This window comes from Struthio camelus, chromosome W, assembly GCF_040807025.1.
Source record: "Struthio camelus isolate bStrCam1 chromosome W, bStrCam1.hap1, whole genome shotgun sequence".
Lineage (NCBI taxonomy): Eukaryota > Metazoa > Chordata > Aves > Struthioniformes > Struthionidae > Struthio > Struthio camelus.
In genome coordinates, this window is record NC_090981.1 from 57,695,306 (window position 1) to 57,719,545 (window position 24,240).

The window sequence follows — 24,240 nt, forward strand, 5'->3', positions numbered from 1 at the left end:
GAGAGTTGCCGAGCGGAGCCCGAGAGTTGCCGAGCGGAGCCCGAGAGTTGCCGAGCGGAGCCCGAGCGGAGCCCGAGCGGGGCCGGGAGTTGCCGAGCGGAGCCCGAGCGGCGGCGGGGAAGCCGGGCCCGGAGCGGCGCGGAGCGTGTGAGAGGCAGCGAGCGGGGCCGTTGCGGGGCGGTGAGTGGAGCCGGGGCGTGCCGGGAGGGGGGACGGGGGGGGCTGTGGGGTGCCGTCCGGCTGTGCAGCAGGGGCCGGGGCTGTGCCTGACCCCCTCTGTGTGTTTACGACCGTGTGTTTACAGCCGGGGCTGTCCCTGCCCGCCTGGGGGAGGGGCAGGGCTGTCCCTGGTCCGCCTGTACTTGAGGGAGGGCCTGATCCTGACCGCCCTCTACGTGTGTATGGGGGGGGGCCTGATCCTGACCGCCCTCTACGTGTGTATGGGGGGGGGGCCTGATCCTGACTGCCCTCTACGTGTGTATGGGGGGGGGGGGGCTGATCCTGACCGCCCTCTACGTGTGTGTATGGGGGGGGGCTGATCCTGACTGCCCTCTACGTGTGTATGGGGGGGGGCCTGATCCTGACTGCCCTCTGCCTGTGTGTATGTGGGGGGGGGGGCTGATCCTGACCGCCCTCTACGTGTGTGTATGGGGGGGCCTGATCCTGACTCCCTTCTACATGTGTGTGAGTGTGTGTGTGTGTGGGGGGGCTGGGGCTGTCCTTGGCCCCTGTGGGGGGGGCCTGATCCTGACTGACCTCTACGTGTGTGTGTATGTGTGTGGGCCTCATCCTGACTCCCCTCTATGTGTATGTGGGGGGGGGGGGCCGGGGCTGTCGCCGTCCCCCGTGCACGCCTGTGCCCAGGGTGTTCCTCACCTCCCCGTGGGCGCTTGCACAGCCCCGCTGCCCATCCAGCCCTCCCTCCCCACATGCATCGTTGTTTTTTTTTTTCCAGGCAGGTGCGTAGCGGAGCCGTCTGAGCCATGATCGAGGTGCTGGCCAAGCTGGGCCGCGGGCCTGTCTTCCTGGCAGGGGAGGTGCTGGAGTGCGTGATCACCTTCACCAACCCCTTATCGGCTTCATCCACCTCTGCCAGCAGGTAGGGCAGCCCCCGCTGCTGGGCCCTTCCGCGCGCGAAGCCTTGCAGCCGCGCTGTCCGCGTCCACCCAGCGCCGAGCGCTCGGGCATAGGCACGGCCGAGCTGTGGGGCAACAGTGCCAGCTCAGCCTTGGTGCCTTCCCTGCCCCAAGGTACTATGCAAATGGCACTTGGCCCCATCTCGAGCTGCTGTCAGGGCTAAAACTGAGGCAGTTCTGGTGTTCTGCCCCTAAGAGAGACTTGAGGAAAGTATGCAGTTTGAGATGCTGAGGGAGATGGTCCTAACTGCCCCTCAGGTGTGCCCTCAGCAGCAGAGTCATTGGCAGAAAATGGAGCCAAACTGGCTATCAAACCAGAGTGTCTGGTTACACCAGAGTGGCAGCCTTACAGGGCAAGATCCAGACAACATCATTATTTCCTATATTTTTGGAAGGAATTCTCTATGCCTGGCACCACACAGGCATGTCAGGGTGATCCTGCCTCCGGGGTTGGCAATCAAAGGGACTAGCAATACCTAGAGGGGGGAAGAAGCAGTCAGAGATGTTCTCTGTGGCCCAGCCTTTGAGCATCGTCTCTCTCTGTAGCCTCATAATGCCTGAAGTAGACATTGAGGACAGGTGAGCAGAGATGAGCTTTCTATACTGACTCACAGGGAGTGTTTCAACAGAGAAATAATTCACCCAAAGCCTCTGTGCCTCGTGTTTCTGTGTGTGGCCTTGTCTGATCCTGCAAGGGGTGGAGATTGCTTTCTTCTCTTGGGTCCTTCCTGGGAAGTATCGATTTCCAGCCCTGTGCAGTTCAGCATCTTTTCATTGCCGGTACAAATTTCAGACATGCCTATTCTGGTATGACCCGGTAGACCCACAGTCAGAGCTTCCAGTCTCAACAGCAGGAAAGCAATCTTTTTTTGTATTACCACTGTAGGACCCCTTTAATTGACTTCCTTCACTTTCCATCTTTTATTTGGGTTTCCTCTTGCCTGATGAGTTAAACTTGCAAACTCAACTCTGGCATGAGCATCTAGCTTCCGGAATTTTGTCTTGTAAAGTGATAGTTGTTTTTCCCCATTCTGGAAATACAGCATGTGAGAGGATGGTCAGTGCTGGCCTGGCTATATTCAAAGTGGACCTGGGACCTGTCGCTGCAGCTCCTGTTCCTCTGAAATATGTAGGACTGCAAAGATGTAAGATGGAGCAGTTTTGGAGTTTCACAGCATAGTAATGGAAGCTTCATTTGTGAATTTCAGGAATGTTGTGGTCTGTAGAAAACCAGCTCTTGGAAAAAAGGAAAGTTTTTACAATAAAAAAGGAGTTGGCCACACTGACCAGTCTAGGCTAAATCATATGAATGGGAACACCTAATAGATGGGTGGATTAGAAACTGAAGCTACAGTGTAAAGGCAGTAGCCAGATCAAAGTGCAGTCACTGCAGTAAACAGATGGACTGCTCAAGGAATAGCTTTCAGGGCTAAAGAAAGCTGCTGCACAAGTGGAAGAACTGAGAGGCGTATGTTTGAAGCGTAGGGTAGTAAGCAAATGGTAGAAAGAGAATTTGATTGTGGTATGTGAGGCATACGAAAAACCAAGGCAAAGCTGTTCTGCGCAAAGGCTGTGCGGAATGATGACTGGGGCTGTTGCGGGCTACAGGAGTTGTAAGAAAAAGTGGGAGAAGGGAGAAGTGTCCTCAGCAGTAAGGCAGGATCCTTTCATATCCTACCAGCTGGGAGAGCAAGGTCTGCCAGTAGAAAGGCACATGCAAATTAGAAACATAAAAACAATTCAGGGGCATTTTTTTGTGCAATACTGAAAATAAATGAAGACAAAATTCATTGTGTTTGAATAGACAAGAATACTGTGTTTGAAGGTACTGTAATCATGCTGAGGTTATATAAAATCAGTAAACACTGTCTCTTAAACAAGAGCATTTCTCTGTTTTCATATAGCAGAAGTCTTAGGATAACCTTTTAGCAGACTTTATGAAAAAGCCACACTGGTGCATCTGAAGATACAGAATTACAACTTGTAGGGTTAGAAGTAACTGAGTAGAGAATCCAGTGTGTTGTTTGCAGAAAAGCAGCCAGAACATACAAATGATCAAATAGTGCATAATTAGTCAGCTGAAATGAATGCAGCAGACTAATGAGATCATGATGTTAGATAACACCAGAGGAACCAGCCACTGGCTAAATTAACAGTACATCTGTTAAAATAAAGATAGATAAGGGGTTTGGAAACTGAAAGTTGTGAATGATGCCTTTGGAAATACCCTGTGGAACGGCTGAGGCTGTAGTGAAGTCCAAAATGCAAGACTACTCTTCATATTGGGTACAAATCAATTCTTGTGGCTGAACAGAAAGGGAGCAAAATGATGCCTTTGCCTCCCCTATAACCTTCAGTAGATTCCTTTCAGTGTTTCCTCATCATCAGGTAAAATAATGAATATCACAGGCAGGGAGACTGCAAAGTTTCGTGGTGTTTCAAATAGAAGAACCTCATACCTATGGGGTGACCAGCAGAGGAGGCTGGGGAAGAGCTGCCCAGAACCAAAATTCGGAGCCGGAAGGGTGAACTGCTGCCCAGTGCAGGTGGGACAGGACAGGAGGTGCTCTGGAGAAGCTGCCTGGCAGCTAGGAGGGGCAGCGCTGTGGTTCCCTGAGAGCCTGCAGAGTGCAGGCCCCAGGCTTGTGCTTGTGTCTTGGCAAGCTCAGAGCGGGTCAGCCCTGAGCAGGGGCCTGGGCTGAAGGTCCTGCTCACCGCCTGTTGCAGAGCCAGGTTAGGGTTGTGTGCTAGAAGCTCTGCAGCCTCCAGGATCGTCGCTGGTGACAGGCACCTGCTGCTTTAGTTGGCGTCGTAGACCTCTCTGTGGTGCTTGGGTTTTGTCTGTGAAGCGTGCTTTATTTTGTACTATGTTTTAATCTGCATTTGCTTTCTAGGAAAAAAAAAAAGTGGATATTACAGCGCTCCCTGCCGTAGACCTTTTGTGAGCAGTAAAAGTACATGCTCGTTCTCTCCCATCACAGCTCTGTGCTGGCTTTTCAGTGTGGTCTCCCCACCATCCCAGCTGAATTGGGGGTTCAGCCCTGACCCAGCGCTGCTGGTGCAGTTATAGGTGCCCCAAGAGTTTGTGCTAGACGCTGAGAACGGCCGAGCCTCAGAGCAGGGAGCAGGGCAGGAGATAAGGCCTTATTTTTGCCTCTCAGAGACCTGTGGCAGGAGCACTGCAGCCAAGAGAGGTATCTCTGAAGTAGGCAGAGCTGTGGCACTGTCTGGGGTTGGCCCAGAAGTGTCCGTCTCCAGTCTGACACATCCAGCAGAGACTGATGTTCTTGGGACGGACGGTACTGTGGGGAGGGAGCATGTCTTTAGCCTGCCTGCCCTGGGGAGTGTTGCGCTCAGGGCAGCTGATCGCAGGTCGGAGGCCTTTGTTATTTCCGGTTTGATTATGTCCACCCGTTTACCAGGTTGTTGCACCATCACTGGAGGCACCTCAGAACACTGCTCTTTGTGTCACTTCTCACTTGTGATGGCTAAAAGTCTTCTGCCAGGCATGGCCCGCGTGTGACAGCTAGAGCTTTCCTCTCAGTAGTGCGCATCCGCGGCAGATCCCAGCTGTGCCTTGCTGTGGTGAGAAGGGTGACCAAGTGAAGAAGGCCTTGGACTGGATCTCAGGACACTTCAGCTTTTTTGGTGGAAGATCCCTGTGGGATTCTGCGCGGGCCACTTTGTCTCTCGGGAGCTCTCTGTGGAAGGGGTAGCTGATGACCTATATTGCTTTCCATCTTTTGCCTTGTGTGTACAGCAGGCTTATTGGGGCCAGGATGTTTCCTCACTCTGTTTCTGTGCCATGCCCAATGTGTTGTGGCTCCAGTGCTCACGGAGGCTGCAAAAATTGCTGCTAAGCGAGAGCCCTCAGCCCACGTAGCCTTGAGTGAAGCCTGATGTCAGTGGCTGTCGTGCAGCTCAGGTAGAGGTGGCTTTGGGTCAGCGACCCAGCTCCAGTTTGCCCTGAAGGCATGTTCAGAGGGGGGCTTTGAGAGTGGCTTCAGTGACAGTGAAGCAAGGCCTTCTTCCTTCTGGAAGAGCAGTTGCACATGGAGATAAGCAGGAAGAGCTGTTATTCTCTGAGTTCATGCTTGCGTTAATCCAGATGAAAGTGTAGACACGAATGTTGCTCTTCTTTGCTCTCAGCGAGATGCTGGCATGGGCCAGCGCCCAAATCCACTGTCAGTTTCACGCCAGCGAGAACCGGGTAGCACTCCCCCCCTCGGACGGCAGCAAACACGATGTGCAGGCAGAGAACGAGACAGTCTTCGTCCCCAACAGAGGTGAGTGCTACTCTCGTTTTCCTGGGTAGGGGAAAGTGAGAGCACAGTGAGCAGGAATGAAGCGGAGTGTAATGTGTGTCTGAGGGCAGCACATGTAGACGCAAAAGGGAAGCCCGTGTTGCTTTCCTTGCATAATTCCCTGGTGCATGGCTGCTGCAGTGCCTCTTTAGCGCTGAGATCGAAGTGATATTAGGTTGGAGCAAAACATGAGGGTTGGAGCAAAACATGAGGGTTGTCAGTCAAGCTGCTCTGGGAATGTCTTGTCATCTGACCGGGGACTGAGATGTTTCCTCGTTGTCCCCTTCTCCTCCCCGTTCCTTCTGGTGAGGCACAGCTGGCCCTGGACATGGTGAGTGCCCCTCAGTCTGGATCCCGCGACTGTGCAGCGTTCACTTGGTTATTCTTCTCTTCCAGGAGAGCGGGGTCAGTGTATCCTGTCCACTCCACCAAAGATTCTCTTCTGTGACTTGCGACTGGATCCTGGGGAATCAAAGTCCTGTGAGTCCTGTCTTCTCTTCCTCTGCTCAAAGCGTTCTTGGGAGCCCTGCTCTCAAAGCAGCTTTGCAGACCTGAGCGCTGCGAGTGGGAGACCTGGTGCTCGCAGAAGGCCAGGTCCCTTGGGAGCGCGGATGCTAAGCAACTGTTCCCTGCTGCATCGTCCAGACAGTGTGTTCTCCAGCGTACCAGGCCTACATACTGCAAAGTGTCCCTCAGTTCTGCCCCTGGCCCGTGTCCTTTGCCACAGGTCCGTTGCGTAGCTGCAAGGCATGAAACACTCTTGAAGTATCTTTGGCTACAGCTGGAAGAACAGAAGCATATACCTGGTCTTCCCTGCCTTTTTTTCTTCAGCCACGCTGGAGTATTCTTGGAATTTAGCTGGCATCCTCCAGTGGTCCATGCTTCCTCTGAAGGTTATGACTGTCCTTCAAATCACAGCCCTGTCTTTTTCTGACTTTGCCTTGAAAGCAAGCACTTATGATCTTCTCTGGCTCAGAGCTCTCCATCCCTTCAAAACCCTCAAACTATGTTCTTCCATTGGGCCCTCTTTCAGCTTCTCCTTCTTCACTACTTTCCCATTTATTGTTTAGAGAAAGTTTCATCCTTTTCAGAGAGAATTTGCAGTAACTAATTTTCCTATTTCCAGGCAACTTCATGTGTCAGGGGCTTCTGCCATAACAGGCAGCTGGGAAAACACAAGTGTGTGCTGTTATCAGTTGGCAGAGGGATGACTGAGCCTGTCATTTCATGGCAGACCTCCTTTGCATCTCAGCCGTGGCTGAGCGCATGGTCCAGCAGTGGCATAACATTAGGCGTTACAGGCTCCACGTGGACAGGCTCTTCAGGTTGTCCTAGGTATCTGCTGTAACTGGGTGATAGAGGTTTCTCAAGTCGCAGAGCGAAGGAGAAGAGATGCGCTGCTTATGGTGGAGGGGGCTCCGCTGGAGCATTTTCAGGTCTGGGGAGGTCAGAGCAGAGCTGCAGACGAGACCAAGAAGCCGTGAGTTGTAACATGCCGTTTTTGAAGCTGTGACTTGCTACCATTCTAGGCCTGGAGGGGCCTGATTGGAGAGAAAAGCGGATAGGGCTAAATGAACCTGGCTCGACTAGGTGATTAGTGGGGTGGAGCAGTGCTGTCCAGGAATGTTTGCTGGGTATATGTCCTAAACTGCAACTCCTATTATCCAGGCACATTTAGTCATTTATTTACTATTCCGCAGCAGTATGCCAATGCTGGGAGCTGGCCATGCCACATCACAGTCCAAGTCCTCTGTGCCTTGTGAAAGTGGCTGTGCCAGGGAGGAGGAGGCAGAAATCTCAAATGCCCGGAGTCTCACCTGGATTCCCCTGCGCTCCTTGCTGCTGGCAAGTATTGGCTTGGAGCGTTTGTTCTCCAGGAGCAGGGGGAGCCCCTTTTTTTGGAAGTGGCTCAGACAGTCTCTGGGAGAGCAGACTGGTGACAGCAATCTTGCCTGGCTCCAGGGCTCAGGTGGTTGGGCTGGGTTATAAGGGGATTTTCTTGTGTGCTGCCTGTTGCAGGCAAAAGCTGTTTAGCCTTCAGCTAAGCTAGTGCTAATGTCCCCCTCGGAGTGATGTCGTGTATTGTGTGTGCTCGCTCTGCCTCTGGTCACACTGAACATGAGCAACCCATGTCTGCCTTGCGTTTGGACACAGCCCCTCAGGAAAAGATGCGGTGCCTACTATGCTTTGAGACTCTTACTGCATGTGGCAGCTTTTCCCCTTGGTTATGCAATGCACATATCTCTTTGGTGTGTCATGCCAATGTGTGTGGCAGTGTGGTGGCACAGCTTTTTAGCACCTATACCCGCTGTTCCTCTCCCATTGCACCATGGCTGACTGGGGCAGCTAACTGCAGCAATGAAGTGATTCCTCCGTGGATTCTGGCTTCTTTCCTTTGGTTACAAGCAGAAGTCAGGCTCCACAGGGGCCTGGCCCATCCTGTTTTTCTGATATCTCGGCCCCAGCTCTGCCAGGCTGCTCACACCGTTCCCGTCAGCCTGCAGCGCAGCTCCCCTCACGCAAGACGGCAGCTGGCATGCTTGCGGATCATTCCTGGGGGCTCTTGCCAGCTCCGTGGAGGCAGAGTTAAGGCTGTGTGGGTGTGTATCTTAATTTTTCATTTCCTGTTTTTCAGAAGTTTTGAGTTTTGCTGCACAGTTTGGAAAGGCAAAAATACCGAGAAACCTGAATTCTGCTTCAGTGAAGTACTATGTTATTAAAATAGAGCAAGAGCTGGCATGTATAGCTGAGGTTGTGTGAGGCTATCTTTTGATAAAAGGCCTTGTTTTCCGTTGCCTACAAGCTTACTCTTCCATATTTTCCCCTTGTTGTGATACCTATATTTTGAAGTTGACTCACCTCTCGTCACTGTGACACACTGCCCTGACCAAGCTCTTTAAATTTGTCACCATTGAACATTTTCTCAAGCCCTCAAGTCGTATCTGTGGCTGTTTTTGCCTCCTCTCCAGTTTGTAATACCTTTAGATATTTGGTATACCATAAAGAGAGGAGGAAGTGAAGGCCGCATCGATACAGGCCAGGAGCCCAGCCGGAGGGTGCAGCAGGGTGGGTAGAGGAAGGCACCCGGAGTGCCGGGAATGCACTTCCTCCTGGGACCTGCGCTGAAGCTGGGACTTCCTGAGTCTCAGCATTCCTGTGCCAGGTAGCAAGCAGCAGTGCATCTCCCATGCTCCTCCCCGCTGCCCTGGACGGCAGAGGTCTGCACTCAGGTTAGCCTGACTGGGCTTAAAGATGTTCCTGGGTACTTATTATTAAGTCAGGCATGAGTTCATAACAGCTGGTGTAGGGGATTACAGCAGTCTATTGCAGCATTCCTGAACTTGCCTTTGAAATACCTTACTTTCATCCCTGTCAGGACAAGTCTCAGCTTCAGCTGCACCCTAGCCTTGTTCCAGTGGGACCGCCTTGCGTTTTTAGGTGTGAGAGCCTGGCAGTAGAGCTCTAGGCACTAGCATGGGTTGTTTTTTCTTTCGAGTTCTGTTTTTTAAATCTGGAAGTTATATTTAAAATGTAACTCTATCTTTTAATCTAAGCCTCAAAGTTTAGGATGTGCCAGATTTGGGGAAGGATCTGTGGTTTAACAGCAGGATGCTGCCCTTCCTCTGGCAGGGGGTATCTGCGTCACGGTGGGCAAGCCGGATAGATGGAGACTTTCCACAGGACGCTATTTACCTCATTCTTATTACTCTGTGTGCAGAAGTGCTCACACTGTATCGAGATGCACTGGGGTTCGTGTAGTGGGTTAGGGGCTTTGAGAGGGCTGAATGCTGTGTAAAGCAAGACCCTGGTATCTCAGAGGTCACAGATTCGGAGTCTTGATGGCGTAAGTTGTCAGCCTGTAAAGGGATATTCTCCACAGATTGCTGTGAGGGCTGTTAATTGTTTCTTGGCCATTTATACCCACTGTTGGTAAGCCTCACAGGAAAGCACAGCAGGAAACTTAATTTTTGTTTTTGAGCTTGAGGTTTGTGTAAAGTGACTACAGAAATAAATATTGATCAGCATCTCTCTCCCTTCAGTACTGTGTGTGCATGAATGAGGCAAAGCCCTGAGGAAAACAACATGTGACTTCATCTTGAAAATGTTATGTTAGGCAGCACATAAAGGAAGCATGCAGAGGCAAATTCAGGTTGAACATGTGATGAGTAAGTTCAGTTTTCATGTGCTTGTGTTCCTGGGTTTTACATCTTTCACATTCTTTTGAGGCAGAATTGGTGCATGTGGTTGTGTGTGCTGGAAGCAGTATCTAAATGGCAGGTACACGTGATGTGACGTGAGCAGCAGGGCACTGTTGCAGGGAAGCTGGGGATGTGCTTAGGCCGCTGTGGGAAAGAGGAGATGGTAGAGAACACCCTGCCCTGCCCCTAGCTCAGCCCCACTGCTCTTCTTAACCATCAGTGCAAGGAGTCTCTGAGCAACAGCTCCAGAAACTTCTGTTTGGCCTTGGATAGCAATACCTTCTGCGCTCGTTGCAGATTCATACTGTGAGACGCTGCCCATAGATGGCCCTCCTTCTTTTCGGGGACAGTCAGTGAAGTACGTGTACAAGCTAACCATTGGCTGCCAGCGTGTGAACTCCCCCATCAAGCTCCTGCGCGTACCTTTCCGTGTCCTTGTGCTGCATGGTAAGGCTACAGCGCTGCCCTCCCTTCGGAAACGGGCCTGTCTGCACCCTACCCTGCCCCACTCACTCTCTTACCTTCTTCCCAGGGCTCAAGGATTACCAGTTCCCGCAGGATGAGGCCGTTGCTCCCTCAAACCCCTTCCTGGAGGAGGAGGAAGGCTTGAAGAAAGACTCTCGCCTGGCGGACCTGGCGACAGAGCTGCTGATGGTGGCCACCTCCCGACGCAGCCTGCGTAGGTCGTTCTCCCTGCTTGATCCTGCTGTCCTAACCTGTGCTTGAACTAAGCAATGCCTGCATGCCTGCCCTTGGCGAAGCCCCCTTCCCAGCTCAATGCCCTCTGCAAAAAGCTCTGACTGGTGCTGTGGAGCAGCTCCAGCTCCATCAGGACCTGCTCAGATCAGTTCCCCATAACCGCCTCCTTGCCAATCTCAGACTCTTCCTATTTCAGCCAGGCAGAGCTTCTTCCCTGACATATCACACACTGGGGGGTTTGCTTTTGCTCACTGCAGGCACCTCTCAAAGGGAATGCCCCCTCCAGGGGCCTGTCCTCTGTTCCCAGGCAGCAGGTGTGGATTCCTGTCTGGTGGGCTCTTAAATTACCCCAGATTGCTGTCTGGAGCAATCATCATGCTGCAACCCTCTCCCCTTTGTGTTCTCCACAGACCTGTATAACATCAGCAACACCCGTGGGAAGGTGGGGACATTCTGTATCTTTAAAACAGTGTATAAGATCGGAGAGGATGTCATTGGGACATTTAACTTCTCAGAAGGAGACATCCCGTGTCTGCAGGTCAGTGCTGGCTCCGGACTCACTATGCAGAGAGACAGGGGCAGAGCTGTGGTTTCAGGTGTGGGAAAGTGAGGCTGGGGCTGGGGTGGGACTAAGCTTCTCTGGGGTTTCTAGTGAGGCCTCAGTGGGACCCATCTGGGGTCCTCTTAGGGTGTGAGGTGGGGAAGGACTCCAAATTAGTGCTCATCTGGAGGATGGGAGGCCTCAGGGCTTTCAGCCGTGGCTGTGTGAGCGTGTGAGAGCGAGCACCCTGCCCGTTGCCCTGCAGTACTCGGTGAGCCTGCAGACGGAGGAGAGCATCCAGGAGGAGTTCCAGCGGCGGCGGGGGCAGCCTGTCTCCTACAGCACGCACGCCCGCCATCAGGAGGCCTGCCTGCACACGGCCCAGAGCAGCTTCAGCCTGCCCATCCCGCTGAGCTCTACCCCAGGATTCACCACCAACATCGGTTAGTGGCCACTGGGGAAGGGAGCTGCCCCTGCTTGTCTCTGCAGGAGGGCTGTGACATCTCCTTGTGTTACAGGTAGCCCTGCCTTGTCACCGTCGTGTTGTGTGGGAGGGAGCTGGGCCTGTGTGAGTGGGCATATTTGCTTGTGCCCTAGCCAGGACAGCCAGCACTGACACGGTTGCTGTCTCTGTCCCCTGTTGTGTTGGCTGCTGACTCCCCTTTTGCCCACAGTGTCCCTGAAGTGGAGGCTGCACTTCGAGTTTGTGACCTCCGGGGAATCAGCGGGGACTTGCGTGGTTCGTGGAAGCCAGTCGGAGGCCATCACCTGGTCGGGGGTGGAGCAGATCGAAGTGGACACTTTCAGCTGGGACCTGCCCATCAAAGTCCTTCCCACTAACCCCGTCCTGGCCTCCTACGTCTCTCAGTTCTCCAGCACCAACTCCATCACCATCTGAGAGTGGGGATTGCTGGCAGGAGCCTGCAGTGCTGCAGGCCAGTGGGAATGGCAGGCAGGACTATAGCCAGCGTGGTGTGGGGTGCGCAGCCCAGTGCTTCCCCTGGCTTTACCTGCAATGCCCAGGCGGGCGCCCGGCAGGTGTGTCCTGCCTGTGGGCAGAGGAGTACTCTGCTTGCTGTAGTGCCTTGTGCTGCAGCCTGTCAGCTGGGAGCCAGACGCTGTCTCCCTTTCTCGCCTGGTGAACAAGCGAGTCCTAGCACTCACTGAAAGGAGATCTGCCTGCCAGGGAATGACCCTACGTGCCTTTGCCCCTCGAGGGGCTTCCAAGAGAGAAGGGTCCAGCCCAGGAAAAGGAGAACGGAGTTCTTCTGGTGAAGCTCGTACCAGCGTTGTGTGAAGGTCATATCCCTACAGCGGAGACCCCACAAGCAGAGGTCTCATTTCCAGGTGACACATGCAGGCCACTGGAGTGGGGTGGGAGACTGCTCTCCCAGTAGGCACTGTCCTGGCATGCCTGTCCTGCACTGTGGAAGGGATATCTCGTGCACCTAGCCGAGCACCCCTGTTACCCTAGCATGGACAAGGCAGGTCCTGGCAGGCCAGCCCTGCACTGCCAGCGTGTGCTGGTAGCCTGGATGTAGCCAAGTGCTTTGACAGTTTGAGGTTGAGCGAGGTGGCAGCATGATGGTGTTGAGCCGGCACTGAGAAGTACAAAGCATCTGGGCTCCCTCTTGGTCACAAAGGCGTCCTGCAGGTCTCAGGATCCTTGGGGAGCTGGAGCAAATGTATGCTGTGCATTCCTGGAGCTGAGGTTGAGTTCAGGTCTCCCTGCTCAACAGCTAGCTCTGCATTTCCACCAAATCTTTCAAAGAATTTTCCTCTTTGCATGGAAATCTAATAAACATCTGAACATGCAAACTTGGTCCTCCAGAGAGCCTTATTCCCAGCCTCTGGGCTCTGCTGCTGCAAGGGAGTGGGGTGCACAGTGTCGCTGTACGCCTGGCTGCATGTGGGGCTGTGGGTTGGAGTGGGTGCATCTCTAACAGCCTCTGGCTGCCTCTTGGGTGATGCAGAGCAGGGTCTGTGCAGTGCACCTAGTGCTGCTCCTGACTGGTGCTGGTGGTGGCAAGGACCATCAGGAACTCTGCTAGGCTCAGCTCTGCCCTGAGCCCTCCGGGGCCCCAGCACAAGCAGGAGCCGCTTGTTCTCTGGTGGGCTGGAGCCTAGCCCCAGCTGTAGGGCAGGTTAGACCGGGGGTCCCTTGGGTGGAGACTGCACCCTTCTGCTCCGGAGGCTGGAGGTGCAACACTGCAGGCCTCTTCCCTGTGGTAGGCACAGCCCGCCCCAAATAACAGTCACTGGCTGGAGACCTCCTGTTTGTTTAATACTTTTATTGCAAGAACAGAAACATCTACACAAGGCTCTGCACAACACAGGCATGGCACCAGCTGAGGCGGGCTGCCGGGGCAGCCGGCTCCACCCTGGCGCACACAGATTGCTTCAGCTCCCTGAACGCTAGCAGGGCTCCCCCGGCGTGCTCCCTGCAGCTAGGAATGGGACAGCCTCCGGGGGGGAGGCTGGGGACATCTTCTAGTGGTTTCCCCCAGCGCACCCAGGGCGCTGCTGCCTGCCCTGGGCTGGCTCCATTGCAGTGTTGCCCAGGGCTGGTGTGCGGTGCCAGGGGGGGGTCTCCTCTCGCTCTGGGAGCTGCAGAAGCAGGGGCGTTAGTGGTTCCAGAGGTGGGTTTTGTCCCTCGTGCTCCAGGGCAGAGAAGGGGCTGGCCGGGGTGCGCAGGTCCTGCATGAAGGGCCACGGTGGACACAGGAGTGCAAGACTACCTGCTGCGATATAAGCAAATTTGGCCCTTTCACCCTTGCTTTAAATTAAATGGGAAGTTTCCTGCGCTCCTGGGAGGAGATCCCCTGGGATCTGCATTCCTAAAGAAAGCCTGGCTCAGAGCTACACAAGCCCTCCTCCTTGCAGGCACTGAGAAAAAAAGGGACTCCTTCCCCTCCTGCTCTGCTGGGGAGAGCTGAGAGTAGTGCAGTCACGCTAGCAAGCCCAGGTCAATCTGGCGAGAGCCTTCGGCTTCGCAGCCCTGTTGGGCACTTGTGTGCCCTGGCCAGGCGCTTGGCCTTGGAGGATGGGAGGCGAGGAGCCCCCGCTCATGCAGGGCCTCCTCGGCATGCTGTCTCGAGGGAAGGAGCCCGGTTCAGTTCAGGGAGCTGAAGGCAGAAGCAAAGCCGTACCATGGCAGCACTAGGGTGTAAATGTTAGCTCAGTACAATAGTGTATGGATAGTGGTTTCCCTCAAAGGTGGCTGTAGTGATGTCTCTACAGGATGGGGCAGGTCTGGAACATGCAGGAGGTGCGCTCTGGACTACAGAGGCTCATGCTGGGGGCACGGGGGCACTGCCGGGCCTCTATCTGCTCAGCCCCGCGTCCAGCACTTTGTCGCTCAGCGGCTCGGGGGTGCCGGCAAGCCCCACTCGTGCTCCAGGCTCTTCACGCAGGGCAGGCTGGGGTTGGCCTTCTGCACCACCGAGATCTGGCAGGTCTGCGAGTCGTAGTGGGCCTCACACCAGTCGGGGAAGTCGATGGGGTGCTGGGTGCTGTGGGAGAGGGCACGGTGCTGTCAGTGGCAGGCATCGCTGTGGTCTTGACGTCTGCCACTGGGCTGCTGGCCTGGCCAGATGGCTCCCTCCGCTGCCAGCCCGGCCTGCCAGGGGTGTCCCCAAGCCAGCTTTTGCAAGACACTGGCTGGGCCTCAGCTCCTGTCATATCTCATGTCCCCAGAGCCCTGGGACCGTTCACCCCACCTGCCCTCGCTGCGTTGGGATGCCCCTGCCCTGGGCTGTCCTTGGCTCTCCACCTGCCTAGATAAGGAGCACGACCACCCTGCCACCCTCAGCACCTCAGGGGGATCCCACCCACCTCTTCCCAAGGGCCTGGCACCCTGCTCGCTCCAACCACCAGCCCCTGGGGCTGTCACAGTTGCTCCGCCACATGCCCAGCCGCCAGCCCCACGCCGCCCTGCGTGGCGGTGCTGCAGCAAGGCAGCGCCGACCGCGGCAGCCCGCCCCGAGCGCCCCGCGGCCTCTCACTCACGTCTCGCAGCAGCCCACGCCGATGGGGTGCAGGCAGGTGCACAGCAGGCAGTTGGCGCTCAGCCACGACTCCCCGAGGAAGAACTGCTTCCCCTCATACTCGCAGGGAGCTGGAAAGGAAATGGCAGAGACAAGCACCCACGGGCTGGTGCTTGGGGGCGTGGGAACCTCCTTGGCACCCCTCTGCCACAAAGAGGGGACGGGGGGAACATCACAACCTCCCGTCTGCCCAGTGGCGCAGAAGATAGTCGGTGTCCTTTCCACCCTGCCTCAGCAGCCCTGCTCCCTGGGCTCCTGCAGGTGTGGGAAGCCCGAGCAGCTGCCGAGAGCGATGTTCCCACCCATCTGCTCCTGGCTGTGTCCTGCTGCTCTCCCCACAGCCCTTGTGGCCCCGAGACAGGGGGCAACGGCAGGTGGCTTTTGTTGCCCCGGAGCAGGCACATCCCATGCCTGCTCAGGCATCCCTGCAGCCCTGGAAGGAGGCAGCACAAGAAATACAGGCTGCCCTCTTCCCTTTGCTGCTGGTCCTGCATGCACGGCCCCAGCCGGGCTCCTGTCAGGAGCTCTTCATGGCCCAACGAGCGATTTCTCAGCCAGAGCCCTGGGGAGCTGTTCCGCGGTTTATAGACTGCTTCTTCCAGTCATCATTGGCCTGTGATCATGCTCCTGAGCTCAGCACAGCCCACTTAGCGCTTCGCAGGCATGCAAAGGAGAGCCCCCACCACCCCGAGAGCCGTGGGGAAATCTATGGCCTCGTCTTAGCATCTCATGTTCCCAGCTCACCTCCCCAGGCCACTTACCTTTAGCCTCGAAGTAGCATTTGGCCTGGGAGCCCGGCAGCTGGAGGAGGAGGGAGAGCAGCAGGCAAAGCCTGCCCCAGGCACACACCATCTTCTGCACTCTCATGGCCATGGCTGTTGATGAGCTGGGCTTCTTTGCGGTCCTGCTGAGATTGCCTTTCCTCTCTCTCTCTCTCTCTCTCTCTCTTTCTTTTGCTCCTTTCCCTTCTCTTTCTCTCTCTCTCTGTCTCTCTGCCTTTTTAATGCTCTTCCCCTGATCCCAACAAGAGATATTTATAAAGTTCAGCTTTACGACCCTGGCCACCAGCTGTGCCCCACTGGAAAAGTTGTAAAACTCATTTCCTGATTTGAAAGGCATGAAAACAAGAGGTAGGATCAAGATTTTTAACAAGCTGTGAAAAGCTGATTCATGCCCTCCAGAAATGTCTCCAGTTGGAAGCCCCTGTGGGTGCAAGGCTCCACGGCGAGGGGAGATCCAAGGGACCCCAGCGGGGTTGCCCTCGGCAGGGTCACGCAGGCCCCACGCAGGGTCACGGCAGGCTTACGCTGCAGCCCTTGGCACCCCACTAGGAGGAGAGCGCTGGACTCCCCTCCTGGTCGCACAGAGCTGTCTCTGATCCATTAAAACAGCCGAGATCTTGGGAGCATCTCGTCTTGCAGGAGAGGCACCACGTCAGCGTGCTCCAGCCCAGCTGTAGCCAGGTCGCCTGGGCATCGGTCTGGTGCAAGAGCAAGAAGAATGTCCCTTGGTAGCACCATGGGCTCGTGCTCCAACCTGCCTTCTGCCAGTGGGAAGCGCAGTGTCCGAACTGTCACGCTGCAGAGCCACGCAGCCGTCCCCGGGCTTGTGGCTGCTGGCACGGCGTTCGACAGCAGCCAGCGTGGGATATAACGGCACAGCCTTGCTGGGTTCGGCTTGAGGCGTGGACAGCACCGTGGCACAATTTTGCCGCTTCTCCAGATTTCTGAGCTGAGCCGTTGCGTTTCCCCTTGCCGCTGGGATGTCTTTGCAGCTCCAGCCTTGCGGGGTGCTGCCGAGCCAGGCTCGGAGCCCCAGCCAGGCTGAGGTGGCCACAGCTGGTTCTTCAGGATGAGAGTGAGTTATACGGCGATGCCCATGCCACGGGGCAGTGAGGAAAGCCCCCACGAGTCAACAAAGTTCCTAGGTCTTGGTTTGGTAGCCACCAACGTGAGCATGAGAACGGGGCCCTACAGTCCCGCCTGCGGACGCGGCAGTGGCTGAGAGCGGCTGGAGCTGAGCCGTCCCTGTCAGGAACTGGAGACCAACCCTGGCAAAAGCCGGGAACAGAGCAAGACGTGCAGGAGGCAAGAGGTAGGCAAGAAATCAGGGGATGAGGGTGGGTTTGGACAAGTGACCAGAGAAGGAAACAAGGGGCTTGACTGGGAAGCCATGAGAAGACATCACAGCCCTGGGCAGACCCGGAGGGGCACGTAGCACTGCCACCGTCCCTTCACGGCCCCCAGGGAAATCCCTTTCTCAGACTGGCCCTCTCCACAGCAAACTGATAAGGTTTTCAACCAATGGCCAAAGTGGCCAAAGGGATGGGACGGGAGCGTTGGAAGAGGCCAGGACGCAAGGAGCTGCCGGGCTGGGTGGCGTGGCTGCCCGTCCCCGGGGCACGTACGAGAGCAGTGCTGAGTTGCCAACAGAAATTTGCAGCCCTCTTCAGAAGCAGCTGCTGGCAGCAGGAAATAGGACCCCGGGGATGGTCCAAGCGGCAGCTCGGCCAGCGCTGGGAGGGATGCGTTTGCAGTAGCAGTAGCATATGTGGGTCATCTGCCCCTACGTTAAGCTTCCTACTTTCTAAAAGTTTGGGATAGGTTTACACCCTGACGCGTGAGGCTCAATATCCCTTCCAGAATTTGTGTTGGCATCCGCTATTATAGCTGGATATTTTTGTTATCCACATAAATGTCCAATCCCTCCTTGAATCCTGCTAAATTTTGGCCGGGATGTTTTCCTGTGGCAGCCTAATTAAGCAGAGAGTGAAAAAATATTTCCTTTTATCCGTTTTGGATTCGCCACCTTCTGATTGCAGGGCAGGTCCCAGCCAGCGGAGAGGGGTCGTGGTGCGTCTGGGGGGGGCTCGGACACCAGCCGCCCCACAGAAAGGGGCCGTGTGCAAGCGGGAGATGGCCGGGGCCGGGATGTCGTCGGGGCCGGGATAGTATCGAGGTTGGGAGCACAGAGGTCGGCACTTCCCCAGAGCCGGAGGCTGCTGGGCTCTCCGGCCGGAGGACCCTCTGAAACCACTTTGCTGGGTGCGGAGAGATCTCCTGAAAGAGGGTGGCTGCTTTGGTTAAAACGCTGAATTCATTGAAAGCGAAGGAAAACGTGCACTCCCAAACACAAATGTTAAACTAAGGGAAAAATGGTGAAGCAGATGGCAGCAAGTCTAACATCAGCTGGAAAAGGCTGATGATCAGGAGGAGAAGCTCAGGGTACCAGGAACAACCTATTGACTGCGGGGCTGCAAGCGGGAATGATTAAGTGTATCAGCAACAAATGAAATTTGCCCTTTGGTAGAGTTGTTACTATATAACGCGGATAAAAGCGTTCATCATCGGGGCAGTAAATGAATATTCCTATTGTGTGTTTGGAAGGAGAAGTCTGGCACGCTAGCAACCACAATGAAGTAACCCATCACCGTTTCATCACCGAGCAGAGAAAATATCAAAACACGAGTAGTGTTTTTCGTTTGGAGATGGTTTGCCCTGGCTTCCAGAAAGAAGGACCCCAAAAATGTGCAGAGAGTTGCGAGCGAGGCCCCAAGGAAGGCCACCGCCTCTGCTCCGACGGGGACACGGGAAAACATTCCTGGGATTTCTGCAGCTCAACCTTTGCAGTTTCCTAAAGAGAAGGTGAAGGTTAACATCCCGGTTGCAACATATGGCCATTTCGTCGAAGCGTTTAGCGGTATAAACACGGAGGACGAGGAAAGGGGAAAGCGTGCCGATGAGGAGGGGAGCCGGAGGCGCCTGGCCGTGCCTCGGCGGGGCTGGAGGACGGGGGTCTGAGCAGGAGCGCGGCGGCGCGGATGCCCCCGCCGAGGCCCCTGCTGCCCTGCACCCTGCACCCCGCGGCGGCGCCTCCCCGAAAGGCGCTCGGCTTGCCCGGCAGGCTCAGCTGGGGCCAGGCGCCCAGGCTGCGCCCCTGCCTCCTGCGCCGGCTGCCCTGGCCCCTGCGGGGGCAGCGGGGGCAGCGGGGAGGCGCGCCTGCCCAAAGCCGCCGCGGGGGAAGCTGCCGCGCCGGCTGGAGGCGCTTGTCCGAGGGTGCCGCCGGCTGTGAGCTGGCCCGTGGCGGTCCCAGGCGGGAGGCAAGAGACTTCAGCCGGCAGCGCCGGCGGATCCGGCTTTGCTGGGAGAGCGGGGCGCCCGCGGGCTTTAAATACCGGGTCCCGCGCGGCGCGGGTAAACGCAGCAGCCGGGACGGCGCGGGGTGGCCTGGCAGCGCCCGCGGCACGAGGAGCTCGCGCAGCCCCTCGCCCTCTGCGGCACCCGGGCAGGCGGGACCGGCTGACGTGGGACCCCCACCCCAGCCCCGCAGGAGGCGCGCGGGTAATAAAGATGATGGACAAGTTGCCGTCGGCAGGATCCAGGAGCGTTGTAAAACCCGAATCTCCAGAGCCTTCAGCTGAGGCTGCAGCTGCAGAGCAGGAAGCAAACAGGATCCCGGCTGGCATTGTGAAAGCAAACACCATAAATCCGAGGAAGTGCCGCGATTGCTGTTTTAGGCACTGGGGAGCTTGGCTCCTGCTCCCCACAAGCACTTTTATTTTCTCTCTAAACAGGAAAAAAAAAAACAAAAAAAAAAAGAAAAAAGAAAAAAAACCCAACCCGCAACGTATCGCTGGGCCTGCCTCAGCCCGCTGCCAGGGCTGCACACGGCAGGGCAAGGGCAGGCGGCAGGGCACGCGCCCGCTCGGTGCCCGGCGCCCGTCCGTCCGCGGGCGAGGGGGCTCCGCGCCGCCCTCTCCCGCCCCTGCCCGCTCCTGCCCCTGCGACGGCAGCCTGCCGGGAGGCGGGTTTTGCCCCAGAAAGTGCCCGTTCGTCGAAAAACCTCACTTCTGTGGGGTGCCGAGGCCGTACCGAGAGACGGCTCCCGGCCGCCGGGTTGGCGGCAGTAACCGGGACGGGCAGAGGAGCCCCGCTGGGACCCAGCTCGGCCAGAGCGCTGCCGCCGCGGCCCCGCTCGACTCCCGGCCTCGGGCAGAGCCGAGGGGGGAGATGCAGTGGTGGGGGGGGGATACGGGCAACAAGGAGCCAGAAAGGGGGGTAGGACCGGATAAGCGCAAAGAGAGACAGGCACCCCGCACCCTCCTCAGGGTGTCGGGGCAGAGGCAGAGCTCGCAGGACGCTCTCCCGCGGCCCTCCAGCCCCCCGGGGCGCCCGCGGCTGGGAGAGGAGGGGGCGCAGCCGTGCCCTCGGGTCCGGGACGGGGGCTGCGGCACGGCCGAGACCCGCCAGGAGCCAGGGACCCCCGGGCGCTGGGCGAAGGCAGCGAGAGGGCCAGGGGCTGGCAGCGGCCGGCCCCGCGGCCGCCTCCCCGCGCTCCTCGCGACGGGCGGCAGCTCAGCACGGCCCCGCTCGTGGGCAGCTGCAAAGCGGGGTGCAAAGGGCTGCTGCAAGTCATGGGGGGCAGAGCCGCGGTCAGCACGAAAGGGGGTGACGAGGGCTCGGGAGGGCAGGAGGGGACAGCAGCACGGTGGCTTTTGGAAAAGACGTCCTGGGACATGCCACGGCCTTATGTGCTCCCTCGCGGGCTCTTGCACTTCCTCATGCTCCCTCGTGCTTCCTGGCACTTCCTTGCACTCTCTTGCATACAGTCATTCCCACTCGCACATGCTCTCAGGCTGTCTCGCGCTCCCTCGGGCTCCCTTGCACCCCCTCGCGCTCTTGCACCCTCGCATGCCCTTGCGCCCTCGCACGCTCCCTCGCACTCACGCTCTTGCTCTCCTGCGCTCTCCCTCGTGCTCCCTTCTGCCCTTCGCCACGCTCTTGCACAGCCTCGCGCTCTCGCGGGCCGTCGCACTCCCGCGCTCTCCAGCCCTCCCATCGCAGCTGCAGCTCTGCCCCGGGCTGCCCGCCGCCCGCCAGCGCCCTTCGAAGACGCTCTGGCATCTGTGCGCGTCTCGCACGCCTCTCGCTAGAGCTGCGTGGACACCCCCCTGCAGCCTTCCCCGTGCCAGGCCGGTCGCGGACCCCCATGTGTCCGGGCACCCGGGACGGCTGCGTTTGGTGCCGGCCGGGGCTGGCTCCCCGAGCCGGCACCTCCGGGCTCGGGGCGCGCGCAGCTGCCCGCGGCTCCGCTCGGCCTCCTCTCGAAGGAAACGTGACGGGAGGGCGCGAGGTGTTTAGGAAAACAGGCCTTGGCACTTGCTGGCCATCCTGGGAAAACAAAAACATCCGGGCGGGCAGCAGCGCCGCGAGCGCGAGAGAGCGGCACTCCATAAATCCCCCGAAGCAGGTGCTTTGTAGTCGGCACAAGGAAATGAGCACATTATTCATCTCGGCTTAAACCCCTAAACGTTTCCTGTCCTGTGAGTCAGAAATAACCCTGGGAGATCATTCCTGGGCCACGCAGGAGCCGCGCTGTCCAAGAAAGTGCCACACGCCTGTCAGGCCCGGGGCCAAGGGAAGAGCGGGCACCCGTGGCGGAGCTGCCCCGGTGAGCGGCTGCAAGATGAGCGGCCGCGAGCTGGGGCACGAATGGGCCTTCGCGTGCCTGGCCTCGGCGTCTCGCTCTCCACGGCCATCCCCGGGCGTTCGGGATGAACCTCAGCAGCAATGCCCTTGCAGGGAGATGTATCTCAGCAGGAATATCGTAGCCTGGTTTCGGACAGGGACTGGCCCTGGGCTGAACCCTCCATGTGCTCCATTGGCCGATGACACCAACTCCTCCATGTGTCCGGTGGCCCGGCTTCCTGACCCGCTCGGAGCTGCTGGTTATTAAATATTAGGAAATATATTTCCCCGTGATGGCAGCCAAAACCTAGAGCAGGGCCCAGAGAGGAAACCTCCATCCTCGGCGACCTTCAGCCCTTGATGGGACCAGGCCCTGAGCAACCTGCTAGAGGTTGGCCCTGCTTTGGAGGGTTTAGCCACCACTGTCCCTTCCAGCCACCGTCCCTCAGTGACTCTGTGAACGCGTGTAGATCCCCTCGTTGGGTGATGGGGCATGGAGAGGCACTGGCAGTTGGTGAGTCCCAGTGAACACGTTGCCTCATGGACTCGTTGGGTCTCTGCCCTTGCTGCACGGACAGGCCCCTGCCCTGAACCTGCCCTGAACCCGAGGAACAACACAGCTGCCACATTACCCACATTTTTCCCTTTAAACTATTCACTTCTGCTCCATTTTTTCCGTTGTTGGCACATAAAATCCAAACACAAACAAGGAGTCCTTCAGGTTACCCTGACAACAAGAGCAGAGGAAACCCATAAATGCAAAGGTCACCCCGCATGCACCAAGCCATCCCCGCACATTATCTCACGCCACAGGCTCGCCACTCTTGGCCCACACCACCTCACATGCTAGCCTGGCCTGACACGTGGGCCGGGCCTCCTCAGTGCCCGAGATGGCTCCGCTTTCACCTCCATCTCCTCCCTCTGTGGTGCCAAAGCGCTGCCGGCAGCCAGGTAAGGGCAGACAGTACCCAGGGAACTGTCCTTGCCCAGAGCTGAGCTGCCAAAGGCTCTTTGCAGGCTGCAGAGCAGCCACGTGGCTGCAGGCTCTGGAGGGCGAGACCTTCTGGAGATGTTCTGGAGCGAGGTGTCCTTCTGAGGAACTCTCCTCCACTAGCACCACGGCAGGGGACAGCCTGCTGGGCCCCACGTGTGGCACCTACCTCCTTCCCACTCCAAGCCTCCCATTACCAAGCCCATTTATGACCCCCAGCCCATGCAGTGGCTACAGCAAAAAGGAGCCAGTGCCCGCCTGGGCCACCACGTGCTTTTCCAGGGCTGTGCCAGAGCGCTAGACCTCCCGGCAACCCAACGCGGTACGCACATCCTGTGCCCTGTGCCATGTACGCTGCGCAGCTCCTCTGCATGGCCCCAGGAGCTGGCAGTCCCCAGGGCACCCCACTCCTGATGCCTGTAAAGCTCTTCACAGCCACCTCCGGGAATGACAGGTTTCTGGCCCCGCTCTCGGTGCAGAGGTGACTACGTCTGGCACGCTCCTGCAGACGTTAGCTTGGTTTATTGCATTCCAGGGTAGGGAGAAACATTTTTGACCAATTAAACAATCACCCGCTTTGGGGGCTTTGGGCTTGTTTTTGCTTTCTGGGAACCCAGGAAACAAGACAGGAACCTTTCGGTCATGACCCCCAACCTGGGGCAGGTGGCCAGGGCTGCGCCCTCAGTGTTGGCCACGCTCCCACCCAGCACGCGGACTGCCACGGCCGGGGCGCTGGGCACAGCCCCACGGTGACGTGTGGCAGCTCCAGGCCTGGGAGCAGATCCGGCACCTGGGGATGGCTGCTGCTGGTAGCTCGCAGGAGGGATGGGGGTCTCCTGGGGCGCAAAACCAAACCCCCTCCTGCAGGGAGACCGATCCACGGCTCCCTCAGGGCAAAGGTTTGGCAACAGCTTTCACCTTGAATCATTAAAAATGAGCCTTCTAGTAGAAAACTTGTCAGATCCAAGCTGAGAGGCTTCAAGTGCAGGAAAGAAGTGTAGTGAAACAGTGCAGGACCCACAGGGTTATTCCAGACGGGCAACCACGGACCATCTTTTGGAGAGATCTTCTGCAGGAATGAGCGGCGGCCCTGGGTGCTCCTTGGCCGCAGCCTGTCCCAGTGCTGGGCCGGCAGGAGGGATGCGGTGGGAGACGTGCTGCGACCTGCTCTCAGGGTGCAGGGCCTTCTGTTAACCACTGGTTTGAGCTGTGCCCTCAGCAGGGCTTGACTGAAACAAGGGAAACGAGTGGTATCCCGTGTTTTGTCTTTCCACCCTTGCTCTGCTGTTTCTTCTGTTGCAGTCACACTCCAGAAGCGGAAGAAATCACAAATCGCAGTCCTGGTCTGCACGTTGCTCTCCCAGCTCTGCCGGGAGAGCTGCCCTGCCGGGCTGGCGATCCCATTTGCCAGGAGTGACCCCCCAAGATCCATCGCTCCGTGTCCCTCCCTCCCCTCTGCCCCGGGGATGGTTGTGCCGGGGCCCAGCTCAGCCTGCGCGGAAGGCTGCAGCCGATGACGGTGGCACGCGACACACCGTGCAGATACCGCGTCCCCTCCGTTCTGCACAGCCCTGGTCTCTGGGACGGCTTGGGACGGCTAAGGAGAGGACGCGGCACATTCGGGCACGCTGCTCGTGAGACCCCATCCCCTTCCCAGCCCTCCCTGCCCCAGCGGTGCACGGTGCCCCGGCGGTGCCAGCATCCCCGTGCAGCGGTGTACAGCGTGCAGCGTACGGTGTACAGCACCGGTCACTGGGCCCCCTCTGCTGGCATTTGCACGCAAACACTCCCTGCTGAGCCTGGCACGGCCCCGGCCCCGGAGCAAAGCCCGGCCCCGCACAGGCCTCCCAGCAGCGG

General features: G+C 57.5%; 2 protein-coding genes across 4 annotated transcripts; one reads left to right on the forward strand and one right to left on the reverse strand.

Annotated features, from left to right (window-relative positions):
- Positions 1-25: 25 nt before the first annotated feature.
- Positions 26-12,697, forward strand: LOC104147806 (RAB6A-GEF complex partner protein 2). Of its 3 annotated transcripts, none has more exons than XM_068925350.1 (9): positions 26-180; positions 956-1,099; positions 5,286-5,422; positions 5,837-5,920; positions 9,937-10,086; positions 10,172-10,318; positions 10,749-10,876; positions 11,145-11,322; positions 11,554-12,697. In XM_068925350.1, exons 2-9 carry the CDS (start codon positions 984-986, stop codon positions 11,775-11,777), a joined length of 1,164 nt encoding a protein of 387 aa, XP_068781451.1. In that variant the 5' UTR covers positions 26-180; positions 956-983; the 3' UTR covers positions 11,778-12,697. The 3 variants fall into 3 exon arrangements, 2 of the variants coding, with proteins under 2 accessions (XP_068781451.1, XP_068781452.1); XR_011137414.1 differs by having other exon boundaries at positions 41-180; positions 11,145-11,397; XM_068925351.1 differs by having other exon boundaries at positions 67-180; positions 960-1,099.
- Positions 12,698-13,162: 465 nt separating this feature from the next.
- On the reverse strand, positions 13,163-15,928 carry LOC138064211 (prostate-associated microseminoprotein-like). The gene is made up of 3 exons (XM_068925842.1): positions 15,687-15,928; positions 14,888-14,996; positions 13,163-14,391 (listed from the first exon to the last, which is right to left on the reverse strand). Exons 1-3 carry the CDS (start codon positions 15,796-15,798, stop codon positions 14,238-14,240), a joined length of 375 nt encoding a protein of 124 aa, XP_068781943.1. The 5' UTR covers positions 15,799-15,928; the 3' UTR covers positions 13,163-14,237.
- Between the last annotated feature and the right edge of the window lie 8,312 nt (positions 15,929-24,240).